General features: G+C 41.6%; 1 protein-coding gene across 1 annotated transcript in view; it reads left to right on the top strand.

Annotated features, from left to right (window-relative positions):
- Positions 1–10,351, top strand: part of PSMD13 (proteasome 26S subunit, non-ATPase 13) — a 121,230-nt gene extending 110,879 nt beyond the window's left edge. The window contains exons 12-13 of the mRNA XM_085644961.1: positions 8,425–8,541; positions 9,513–10,351. Coding sequence (XP_085501087.1) covers positions 8,425–8,541; positions 9,513–9,608 — 213 coding nt within the window. The 3' untranslated portion in view covers positions 9,609–10,351. The remainder of the gene's footprint in view (positions 1–8,424; positions 8,542–9,512) is intronic.
- The last annotated feature ends 2,230 nt before the right edge of the window (positions 10,352–12,581 follow it).

The raw sequence follows: 12,581 nt of genomic DNA, 5'->3' as shown, positions 1-12,581 counted from the left end.
TGAATATTTTGATTTCCTTGCCTAGAAAATGTGGCTTTTTGATAAGGTTTGTCATTTTCCTGTGTAGTGCAACCTGGTGGGCCAGTGTGTTTTTTCTGCAGTCTACACCTTTGATATCATAACCACCTACTTAACACCTCCTCAGACAAGGTGAACTGCCACTCTTCAAAGCATTGAGTTTTCAAAGCCTTTTCTGCTGCATTTGCCCGACAATTGCTGTCTCATAAAAATTGCCCATTTTGAAGAGTGCCTTGGAGAGATCTTTTGTAGCTGAAGTTGGCTGGCTCTCAGGAGGAGTTTGTACAATGAGAGGGAGGGATTTCACTGAGGCTTTTGGAAATTTATAGCACAAAAATTGGGGTTGTCTTTAGCTGTACCGCCAAGCAGAGGCATGAAGTAGATCACAGAGCAGTAAAAGAAAATATAACCGTTTTGAGCAAGAAGCCAGAAGACAACCTGCTGGGGCAATTGTGATCTGCCTGGTGAAGGGTGAGGAGAGGTATAGCCTCTGTGAATTAAATTGCTGGAGCTAGAATGCTACTCTGATTATGAAAGCTGGTCTCTTTGCTGACCCACACCACCAATAAGGTGGATCACCTGCTGTGACGCTTTCCCATTGAGACTTAGTAAGTGTGGAATATTAGAACAAGCATTTACAATGCAATGGTCTCGGCATTGTTAAAGTTAGAGCTATTGGCATTGCTCATGACATTATTTTTATGTTTTTGTTTTTAAAACATTTAAAGAAACGGCATTGTTATTTACAATGTCAATTGCTTAATCACTCTCAAATGCGAGACCTATTGCATTTGCACCCACACACAGAGCCACACACACAAAGCCACCCACACACACAGAGCCACTCACATAGAGCAACCCACACACAAATAGAGCCACCCACAGAGCCACCTACACACACACACAGTTACCCACACACAGACAGAGCCACCACTGTGAAAGTGAGTTAGTGAGATAGAAAGAGTGAGGTAGAGAGCGAGTGAGTGATGTAGTGAGTTAGAGAGAGAGTGAAGTTGTGATATAGAGAGTGAGGTAGTGAGAGAGTGAGGTAGTGATCTTTTTAGAGAGAGAAGTAGTGAGATAGTGAGGTAGTGATATAGATAGAGGGGAGTAGTGATGTATAGAGAGTTATGTAGTGAGGTAGATAGAGAGCGAGGTAGTGAAAGAGTGAGTTAGTGAGTGAGGTATTTTCTGATGTAGTGAGATAGAAACAGTGAGTGATGTTGTGAGGTAGTGAGATAGAGAAAGATTGAGGTAGTGAAAGAGAGAGCCTTTATCATAAACAAATCAAATAGACATTGAACAGCGACAATAGTTGTGGAAGCCTCTTCAAAATGTAGGCTGTACTTAACATCTGCAACGTTTCAACTCGATCAAAAAACAAATTCTGAAGCTAAACGATGGATAGACAATCCCTAAAAAAGGACCTCACCACTCAAGATCTGAAGAGTTAAAACTGGGTGGACAAGCTGAGGGCAGAAATCCTTTTTTTAATTTTAATTTATATTTTGTTACTCGCAGACTATGTGGTTACATAATCCAGGTATGTATATTAAATCACTAGTGGTAGAATCAGTATTCCAAGATGATACGGACAACTTCCTGACAGGACCTCGCTCCGTGTGAGTGCACATTGGGTTTGGACGCAGCACTGCAGGAGTGTGGCAGGTAAATGAAGTGGCAGGAAGGGAAAGTGAGCGCGATTCCAGAAGGAGGGATAGTAAATTAAGAAGAAGGAGAGGAGGAATCCAGACTAGCAGATTGACGGCCAGGAGAAAGTGACTGGGAATATAAAAGGGGAGCAGGCTGACAAGAGGAAGAGGTAAGGGCAGAGAGACCCCCAGAGACGGTGATTGGAAACTCACAAAGGAAAAAAATACATGGGTGTATGTTGCAAAAAAACAACACAGCAAGACAATGAACCTCGACGAAGAAGCCCGGTGTGATGGAGGAGGGGGAGGAACGTGGAAATGGAGTTCTCTCGAGCCTCAATTTCAATACACAACTAAGGAAAAAGGAGTCGGGGTGGGGGGGGGTGGAATAACGCAGCATGCACCAAATCAGCAGTGTGAAACCTGCAGATGTTGGTGCTGCTGTGCCAAAGATAAACCTAACATTTGAGAAGCTTTAGAAATAGCCTTGCTCAGTGCAGTTTGTTCTGCAATTTTTGTGATCTATCAATTTAAAAAGTAAAAATGAGAACATTTCTAAAGTAGTGCTCGAAGCGTGACTGTAAATCACCCACACGTTTATTCTTTAATATAGTCTGATACAATTAATATGCTACACACACAGTGACTCTATACCAATGTATATATCTTCTGTACAAGATATGTATTACACTCGTTATTTACAGGTGTATGGTGCGATAAGTTACTAAGACCGGATATTCGATTTTGTGCCCCCCAAATACTGGTTCATACAAATACTATTTGCAACTCTACTCTTAACCATGCAAATAATAAATTGCCGCTTTGAGAAAAATGTGACATAAGCATAAATCGCCTGAAAATAACCAGTGGAATTAAAGTTCTCCAATCAAAAGGATGGTAAAGAAACTGCTCTGGAAGGAACAAGTACACGAAAAGGAAGTAAAGATATCTAATCGGAAGCACCAAATTATATTTACAATAAAGCCAACCAAATGTGAACAATACAACTCAAACGCGACTGCTGCTGTTTCTGTCCTAAACATCCCACGTTGGTATGGTTAGCAAATGAGTGTCTAAAGCAGTCCTGGCTTTCCTTTTGAAATCAATACTATCTAGTCAGATAACACGATTTTTTTTTTTTTTGCATCTTTATATAGCGCGAACTCGACCCGAAGGTTTTGGAGCGCTTTACATAGCACCGTATTTACATTACACATTCAGGCACGGGGAGATTAAGTGATTTGCCCAGAATCACAGGATGTGGACGCGACCTCGAGGCTCGAACCCTGGTTTCCTGCACCAGGAGGCGGCAGCGCAGCCGACGGACCACATCCTCTCCCTATGACATGGTTGGGTTCAGAAGAAAGGGTGGTCACTCTACTCATGGGTATTTCATGGCAGTAAACAGCAGGGTGGTGCTAATCTGACCTGGTTTCTAACACCACGGTGGGCGGTTGCCATGAATCTGGTTGGATTCCCGCCATGGATTCACAAGGAGCAGAAAACCACCGCCGGGAACTCTATGGCTCCTGTATGTTCAGTGACGCCTCTCTTGTGTGCCAAGCCTCGGTTTGAAATAATTCACAGAGTCGAAACAATGTGTAAACTGTATGCACCAGTAAATTGCTTCCGGTAGAGTGTGGCTAAAAAAAACCACACTGCCGGGTTGGGCGAAGCTCACAAGACGGCCGTCTAAGAAAAGACATCAGAACTCCATTTGAACCGAAACGGAAATATTGCTACTTTAAAACCACCGTGTTTTTTTTTTATTGCATAATTTATATTGCGTGAACTCGACCTGAAGGTATTGAAACGCTTTACACGAGCACCGTATTTACATTACACATGCAGGCACGGGGAGAGTATGTGATTTGCCCAGAATCACAGGATGTGGACGCGACCCGGAGCCTCGAACCCTGGTTTCTAACACCAAAGTCGGCAGTGCAGCCAACGTACCACATCCCCTCCCAAGAGCCAAATACACAAAGGAGGCAGGGCAGAGTGACGACGTTTGTTTGACATGGAAGATAGACCAATGAAGCAAGCGAATTTCGAGCTAGATACGTTTGGCCATTTAAAGACCGCAAAATGTCCACGTTCAGTTATAGAAAGGTATAGTGCTGTTAGGGAAGAAACGACCACAGATATGGGTTCTATTGCAAATGGTGTTAAGGAGTCAACATGAAGCAAACGTTCCTCATAGAATAGTGTACACGCAACGCATCCCCTCCCGTTAAATATTACAACCATACGAATAACAGCATAACTGACAAGGAACATTTTGAACACATAACAAAAGCAAGAAACGCATATAAAAGAAAATACATATGTTCTCAGAGTCCTAAAAAATAACCTTTAAACAAGCACACCACTGCCTTTCTCCGAGGCGAAGCAGAAATGCCTCGGAGAAACGCAGCGGCGGTTTTCAGATTCGGGGGCGTGGCTAAAAAGTGGAAAGAAGAGCACGGAACACGCCCCTGAATCTGAAAACGACGGAGCCTATTTGGAGGGACGGCTCTCTCCTCCAATGGCTGGCCTCCGTTTAGGAAGCCAGCCAATGGAGGAGAGCCAAAAAGAGAGGCGGGCTAAAGAGCCACTCTCAAACATAAGATCTCCGGACTTCCGGTTCTGCCTTCGGCAGACCGGATGGTCCCTCGACCTAAAAACAGATACAAAAAATGTGTTCACCTTGATAAAAAGTAGTAGTAATTGGTGGACTTGAAAGAAATGCAAACTTTTGTCTGTTCTCTATAAGTTTAAGAACCTTTGCAGCACCAAGTAGAAAGTTGCGAAACTTTGGAAACTAATGTTTGGAGAACCAGTCTAAATACCTGACATTAATGTCTTTTGAAACAACTTCCCTGTTAAACCATTTCATGGGAGATGGTGGAGCGTTGCCTGGTTTTGGGCCTGAAAACCAATGTAATACTGCACCACAGTATGTTTTTTTAAAATATATATAGATATATATATATATCTCTCTCTCTCTCTTTCTCTCAAGGCTAGCTCATTGTCATGATTCATTTTTCAAGTTCAGAGACTGCAAACATGGCAGTATGTTTTTTTAAATATCTCCAGATCGCTGCATGAAATTTACTTCAATATTGTCATTTTAATCATTAAGCTATATTCCTTGCAACTACATTTATTTGAAAATGTTACCATGTTAATATCTTAACTGTAATTTCGTTTTGGCTGTTCCTGTGTGTCACAGAATATTGTATTAAAAAGGCACCGCTATTGTGCCAAGGAACCAAGCATAAGCTCAGAATTCCTCTCAGAAATCTCTACTTTTAGCAGCGTAATTGTTTTGACTTTATTTGAACACCGGCCACAGCTCATATCAAGACAAGACCATCCCCATACTTTAACAGACAGACTTCTTACAGTGTGTATGTTGAATTGCCAGTCTTGTTCATGCCCTCACATGAACAAGCTGAAGGGTTGTATGTTTGCTCAGGAGACTGACGTTCTGAATGACTTAGAGACAATTGAAGTGGAGTCTTGTCTGATTGGGCATCATCCTGTGTCATTTGCATAACATTGTGTGTAACCACAAAATCCAGACTGAATCTGGGATGAGGGAACCAGAGGCACGGGGTGCTGGGAGCCGGCAGCCTCCAACAGAAACTGTTTACCACAATGAAGCTGCTCCCAGTGGGGTTGAGAGTGCAGGCATCTCACAAAAAGTGATGGACTGGTCTCACATACCACCTGATGTCATGCTTCATCATTGACCAGTCCTCACCCTCTAAAAAGAGTCAATGATGAAGCATGACACCAGGTGGTGTGTGAGACCAGTCCTTCACTTTTTGTGAGATGCCTGCACTCACAGATTATTCGGCACTAGCAACCCCACTGGGAGCGGCTTCATTGTGGTAAACATTTGCATAACATTACCTATCCATTTCTTCCTTCATGCGCTGGCAGACTCCGGCCTGTGGAGATTAAAGGGATGGATGCTTGATTTACTCAGGGAGTGGGTTGGGGGGCATTGTTCTGTTCCTAGAAACATGTTATGAAGGTTTTTGCTGAGGATGGCCTGCTCTGCAGTATTCTAGCCAGTCAGATATTTGTATTTGGTAAAACAAACTTGAATTATTGTGAGAAAGTGGCTCTGTATATACTGTTCCCAAATAGGCACAGTGTGTACAGAGTCCACAGTCCCAGAGGTTTGGCAGAGGTTAAAGTTAGATATAACCTTACTCTCTAAAGTGGTAGCTTGGTCGAGCAGTAAGACAGTATCAGAGGACAATGTAAAGCATTTGTTGTACACAGTCAGTCAGCAAATGGTCTCACACACTCAAGAACTGAACTCTAGGTCAATGGTTTGTATAAAAAAATATATGGTTGTTTTATTTTATAACCAACAAAAGGTATCCAAATATACTTTCTCAGAATGAGAGGCTTTAGTTAAATACTTTTGCAGTATGCAATTGACTTTTGTAGGCAATAGTTACAGGTTGTTGCAATAGGCAACACAATTTCAAACACAATAATACATTGAGCTCAATGTGAATTTTAAGTTATTTGCAATAGATTACTTTCAGGACTACTTTTCTAATTCCCGGACTGGATCCTAGATTCAGTCCTAAGACAGGTCTTGGAAACAAGTGAGTAAATTCGTTTTAGTTACTGTTGTGATTTTTAGGCAATAATTTGCTATTTTAAAAGTTGACACAGCGAAATTTCCTAGAAAAACAGTCAATGATTCCCTATGGGAGAAAATTCAACTTAAAGGTAAAGTATGTTCTCGTTAGTTTTGTAATCCAGGGCTGGGCTCCTAGGCTCAGTACTGGGACCTCTATCTAAAACAGGTAAGTAATTACGTTTTCACAGTTGGTACGATTTTTAAAGAATATTTGTAGTTTGCAAAAATCGACACTTAGAAGAAATTTCACAGAAAAACAGTCAATGATTTCCTATGGAAGACAATTGGTTTAGTTGTAAGTACAGTTGTGAGTACTTTTCAGGGTCAGTGCTGGGCACCAAGATCCAGCACAATTGTTAAACAATCACTAATGTTCTATCATCCATAAAAAAGAATTGTTATGTCCTTCGCCCAATGCATTTCGGGACGAAAAGTCCCTTCGTCAGGGACAACTAACCTGTTGATGAAACCTAATATAAGCATCCGTGTTCAAATACAGCGATATGCACAGCTGCATAAATCTTATACAATATACATTTTTAACAAATTTACATTTTTGAAATTAACAACAAAAGAGATGTATAACTAATACAAGTTCACATGCATTTGATACATTTTATGGATGACAGAACATTAGTGATTGTTTAACAATTGTTACCTATAATATTAATGTGATATACAATTGTGATGACAATATTGTATCATATGTTAAATTTGCAATAAATGTTATAGATTTATAAATTGCAAAAATAAGATTCAGATATGAATCATTGAAGTATAACACAATAGCTGTGCATTCTTGAGTCCTGGTGACACATACCTGGCCACATTTTTTATATTCTCCACATGTGAGGCGGGCATATGGCAAGCATAGCATGCAAAAGAAGTGAAATTAGTTAATTCCACAGAATAAACATTAAAATTAGGTGTGCAAAATCTCCTCTTTAATATATAGCCTAGGCAGCCTCCCAGATAGGTTTCAGGGGGCATCTCTAAGATGCCCTCTGTAGTGCTTCGTACATTAAACCCGCACTGATGCCAGTGTGGGATTTAATGTGCTGAGAAGTTTGATACCAAACTTCTCAGTCTTCAGTGTTGCCATTATGGTGCTGTGGAGTTCGTGTTTGACGAACTCTCAGCACCATATACTCTTAAATGGCAGCACTGCACTTAGTGTCCAGTAATGGACCTGGGTACTGTAGGGGCACAGGGCTCATGCTCCTGTGCCCACACCACTGGCATAGGGCACCCAGCTAGAGGGGTGGCTGATGTATGCCAGGGCAGTGTAGGTTGTGGGCATGGCACACAGGGATGTGTGCCATGTCGACTCTTGGTTTTGCCTTGTACCCAGACACTCAACCTACAAGGGCAGTGTGGTTGTGTTAGGGTACAGGGCCTCTAAGGGTGGCACAATAAGTGCTGCAGCCCTTAGAGGCCTGGGTACCTAGGGTTCCATTTACCAGGGGCTGACATGTGGCCAGGGTTTGCCAATTTGGGGTTTTAGGTTTTAGGGAAGGAACATAGGCCCTGGGCACCTGATTGGCAGGAGTCCAGGACACACTCAGTCAAAGTACATTCAGCAATTCAGCAAAAAGTGGGGGCATACCATGCAAGAAAGATGGCACTTTCTCACAATTATGTGCTAAGGTAGATAAGAGTTTGAATGGGAACTGGTATGGCAAAGCCAGACTAAATTGGAAGATGACATTTTTAACCAATGGACTTAATACAGAAATGTTGATGCTCTGTGTAAGTAGATCAGAGCTCAGCCTTTTGGTATATCTAGATGTAAGAAAATACAAGGCAACATACTCATGTCTTTGTAATGCTGCTTTTGTCCGCCACAGTGTTTATGAATCCTCTGTTTTAAATCAGTCTTTGAAGCATGTTTTTGCTGGTAGTAAAAGCCCCTTTCCAAGCATTTAATCCGTTAGTGTGTAGGTTTCTGCACATGCCTTCCGTCATTTTTGTTATGGATTCCCTTCAAAGAGGTTGCATTTTTGCATAGAGTTCCCATCATCAAAAAACACCATTCTACTGTGATGTAAGTGTATTCCAGCAGCTTCCTCCTTTTCTTTCTAAACCCACAACTTCCTATTTCAGGTGGAGCTATTGGTGATGAAGGCGCTGTCTGTCGGCCTGCTGAAAGGCAGTATAGATGAGGTGGACAAACGTGTGCACATGACCTGGGTGCAGCCTCGTGTTTTGGACCTACAGCAGGTAATATGCTCTTCCATATAGTGGCATCTCTAAATTAAGGCTTTGTGAATTGGGTAGAGCTTTACAAAAGAGCTGTTGTGGATGAGGGAATAAGTATTTTGGGAGTTAGTTTGCAAGTAGCAGGCATCAAAAAACACTTCCCTTGTTACTTCCCCGCTCGCCTCCACCTACATGTCAAGTGTGGCTGTTCATACTTTTTTAAAGAGAATTTTTTTATACATTTTTTTTAAACAGGTCAGCTCTGTTAACACTGGTTCACCAAATAAAAATGTATACTGCGTGTGCATAGGGGTCTGTTATTTCCCCTAACGATCTTTGTGGTACTGGATTCACTCATAATCTGATCCTCTTAGCCATGTTGCAGTAGCCAACCATGAATCTTGACATAACCCTGTTTTATTTAGGGCTTTGAGAAAAGATGGTGGTTCACTTGCTCAAATGAGGTGACAGTCAGTAGTTTCATCAATGTAAACACAATATTTTGTAATGTGTATAAGACCTGCATCATAATGTTAATCTGTGTCCCTACCAAGGAACTGTTCATTTGGGTATTAACTTACCAGCTTTCCATAGAGTTAAAATGTATATGCTTTTCTAAATGTTAAATGTATACATTTTAATTATCCGCTCAGCAGTTGTTTGGGTCTGCTGCATAGTGAGAAGCTTTAGGGAGTTGTTTTATGTCTGTGTATGTCTTTCTGTGTTTATGCTGTTCCCTCTAAAACCAGTCCTGCTTTAGCCTTAAATGTGTGGAGTGGAGCAGTCCTGATATTTGTTGTTATATGTATATATTGTTTAGCTCCCCCATTGACTTATTCTGCTGTGTGCCTTAATGCATAATTTTTCCATGGAGAATGATGCATTAGGGTACTGGATACTGTGTGAATTAATGTGTTTGTCTGGTTTCCTCAAAGACCAGTTCTGGTTAAAGTTCTTTTTTGTTGGCTTGAATCTGAATGCTTCTCTTGCAGATAAAGAGCATGAAGGACCGGCTGGAATTCTGGTGCACAGATGTGAAGAGTATGGAGCTGCTGGTTGAGCACCAGGCCCACGACATACTGACCTAAAGTGTTTCTTCAGTAGCTTTCCAACGCTAGGGGAAAGAAAATAGTAGGGCTGCTGAACTGACTTTGTTCACCATTTAAAGAACTTGAATGAAAACTAAAACCATCAGCTTCTGTGGGATTTGTTCTTTCACCTTAACCTATTTGCCTGTTAGTTGGAGTGATTCCTCTTGAGGAAATCTAGTGCAACAGCAGCTGTCAAGAAAATCAAATTGGTTTTAGTGTGAAGGGTAATGTAGCATTTGGATAGCCCAAGATACCGCTCTTCTGCATTGTCCAGAAAGTGGCTGTTTGGAGTCCTTCCTGCCTTGCACTCCACCACAAGAGCTCTATCATAATGTACAATACCTTGCTGAGAGTTTGCCTTAGACACATCAGACACCTTCATGGTTGAGCCTTCCGAATTGATGTTGTCTTCCACGGCTCCAGGCAGACTCTTGTGCTGTTCTTAGTGGGTGAGGAAGCTTCTGACAAGAATAGACCTTCTGTTTGGATGCGTCTGAGGTTTTGAACTTGTCAGTGTAAATTGTTCGGCTCCATAGGTCTTGAAGCATCTTGGTAGGCTGCTCTATTAAATGTAGTTCTGCCCTGGATGCATCATGCCATCATTTGATACCCCTTGTTTATTAGATTTTTCCCTAATTGCTTATGTCAGGAGTATATCAGTAGACTTACCATTGTTGCACTGATACAGCTTGTCCAGTAATGATAACACTGTTTTATAAATATTTGTCTTTAAGTCATAATTTTGGTAATACTGGTCTCTGCTGTTATAAATGTGAATCCGCTAATAGGCTGTACCTCATATTTCACATGTGTTCCCAGCAGGCCGGCTCTGCACTGCTCACTTGTCTCCTTTGAATCTGCATTCAACTCCCATAACCACTTCCTGCTGTGTCATTGATGTGAATCCCATAGAAATCTAGTCCTCAAATCTTACTGAATCTATTAAAATGGCACATGCAGGTGTACATTTCTGGAGGTCTGTACCACTTAACCACCACCTGCCTTTTGGTTCCTGGTGCATCAACAAAAAAGGCATATTGTGAAATCTACCTGATCTGACCTTCAATTGATGTGGACATTTTGTCACACATGTCTCTTCTCCTGATAAATCTACTGCTTAATGTGTCACAGTCCATCTAAAGCTACAATGGCACTGCTTGGGACCTGCCAAGTGAAGCATTGAACCCATGGTTTGGAGACAATCTGGAGCCGTTTGCAAGAGTAATAACTGGCGCACACCCTGTTCTTTAGTAGCTTGCCCCATGGGTAAGAATGATAGACCAGCTGTCCTGCAGCTGAACTGACAGGAAGGTATATCTAACAATCTGCCTCTTCAGTTAAGACTGCTGAGGTGAGAGCAAAAGAATAGCATGGGCCCTAACTGGAGCAGGCACTAAGATAAAAGGGAGTGAGCAAACTCATACGAGGTGCACAGTCAATCTCTTACCAGAGGTTAAGGTGAGCTAGGGGTGGGTAGGAGGGACCACCCTTGATGTTTAAAGTTGAAGCATGCAGATGGGAACTGTTCTCAGTCATTTGACCTTTCATAGTTGCCGAGCTTAAATCTCTACCTGTTATCAGGCGGGAAGCCACCAGTAACGTCCTTAATAACTCAAACAGTATTAGTTTGCATGAACAACAGTACCGCAATGTGTATTTAGTAGCTCATTTGTGTTTCCTGTGTTAATTGTGTGTGTTTAATAGTGGATCATTTTTAGTGTTGGTTCTTCTTCTGAAGATAATGTCATTCTTTATACTTTTTGGTGTCACAAACGTGCTGGGTCTTTTCCGGGGTATATAAAATACTCGTAACATTTCATTGTAGGAAGACCATCTCTAAAATGAGGTGATGATAAAAAAAATAGTGGGTAAAGAGGTGGAGTGTAATGTGGGATAGTAGACAAAAGGGACAGCTGTGTTCCTGCTTCCATTTGTCCCTTTTTAGCTGGAAATCCCTAAACGCTATGTTATTCATACTATTTAGGCTTAAATTCAGTCTTCCCTGTATCTCCAGGGTTAGGATAACAAAGTGGCAAAATACCCCACACCCTGGAAACCTTGGAGTCCTGTTGGAACCAAAGCATTGTGTTTGCAAAGCATTGCAAGCAGTGTGTAGGTAAGATATGTGTTTTATGTAAGGTAGCTTGGTGTTGATGCACGTGTTGCCTTGTGTGTACCATGTTTGTTACAAGGCACAATCCTGGTAAAATATATTGGTGAATTTTGCAGCCACTGACTGCAAGCAGCCTCATTTAACCTGCTGTGTAACACAGGCCTTCATTAGTCTGAAATTGGGTTCTCTTAGGTAGTATAAATGAGTTTGCAGTGTATGATGATTATTAAAGGAATTCTACTCCTAGAAAGACACTTCATGTGGCTTGCATTGCAGAGCCCCATGTGAATATTGCTTATATAGGTATGCAGACAATTGATGGCCTGTCACATAAACCTGTTTGTAGGCTGGACAACGGGAAAATAAATTTTACACTCGCTGTTAGTCCACAGGGCAATACATTTTTACTGATCCTGGCTTTATACTGACATAAGCTAAATAATATACTCTTGTGCTTGAGGTCTGCACACAAACATTACTTCATTATTCTGAAACACGCTTTCCCTGAAACTCCTTCTATTGCAGTCTACTTTGAATTCCCTTTTTAAAAACAAAAAAAATAATCTATTAGTTCGATAGTTGCTAGCATCAGAGTGAGGGGTTTGTCCTTCCGGAGACCAGCTTCCTGTTAGATATGTTTTCGTAATCACCCTAAAGTAGGGGAGTGGCAGTGGTGGTATGGTAGCTAATGCAAACAAGAGAAATTGACCCATTGCTTCCTGGTTGGAGGGTAAAAGAAACTGTTAAATGGAGTGCAGTGGGTGATTGTGCCTCCGCACCTTTGCTAGCCAAGTCCATATTTTATTTTACGGAGCTTTATATAGTGCGAACTTGACCCGAAGGTATCGGGTATCAGA

Source organism: Triturus cristatus, chromosome 3_1, assembly GCF_964204655.1.
Source record: "Triturus cristatus chromosome 3_1, aTriCri1.1, whole genome shotgun sequence".
NCBI lineage: Eukaryota > Metazoa > Chordata > Amphibia > Caudata > Salamandridae > Triturus > Triturus cristatus.
Note: the sequence above shows the minus strand (reverse complement) of the source record. Positions and strands in the feature narration are given on the sequence as shown.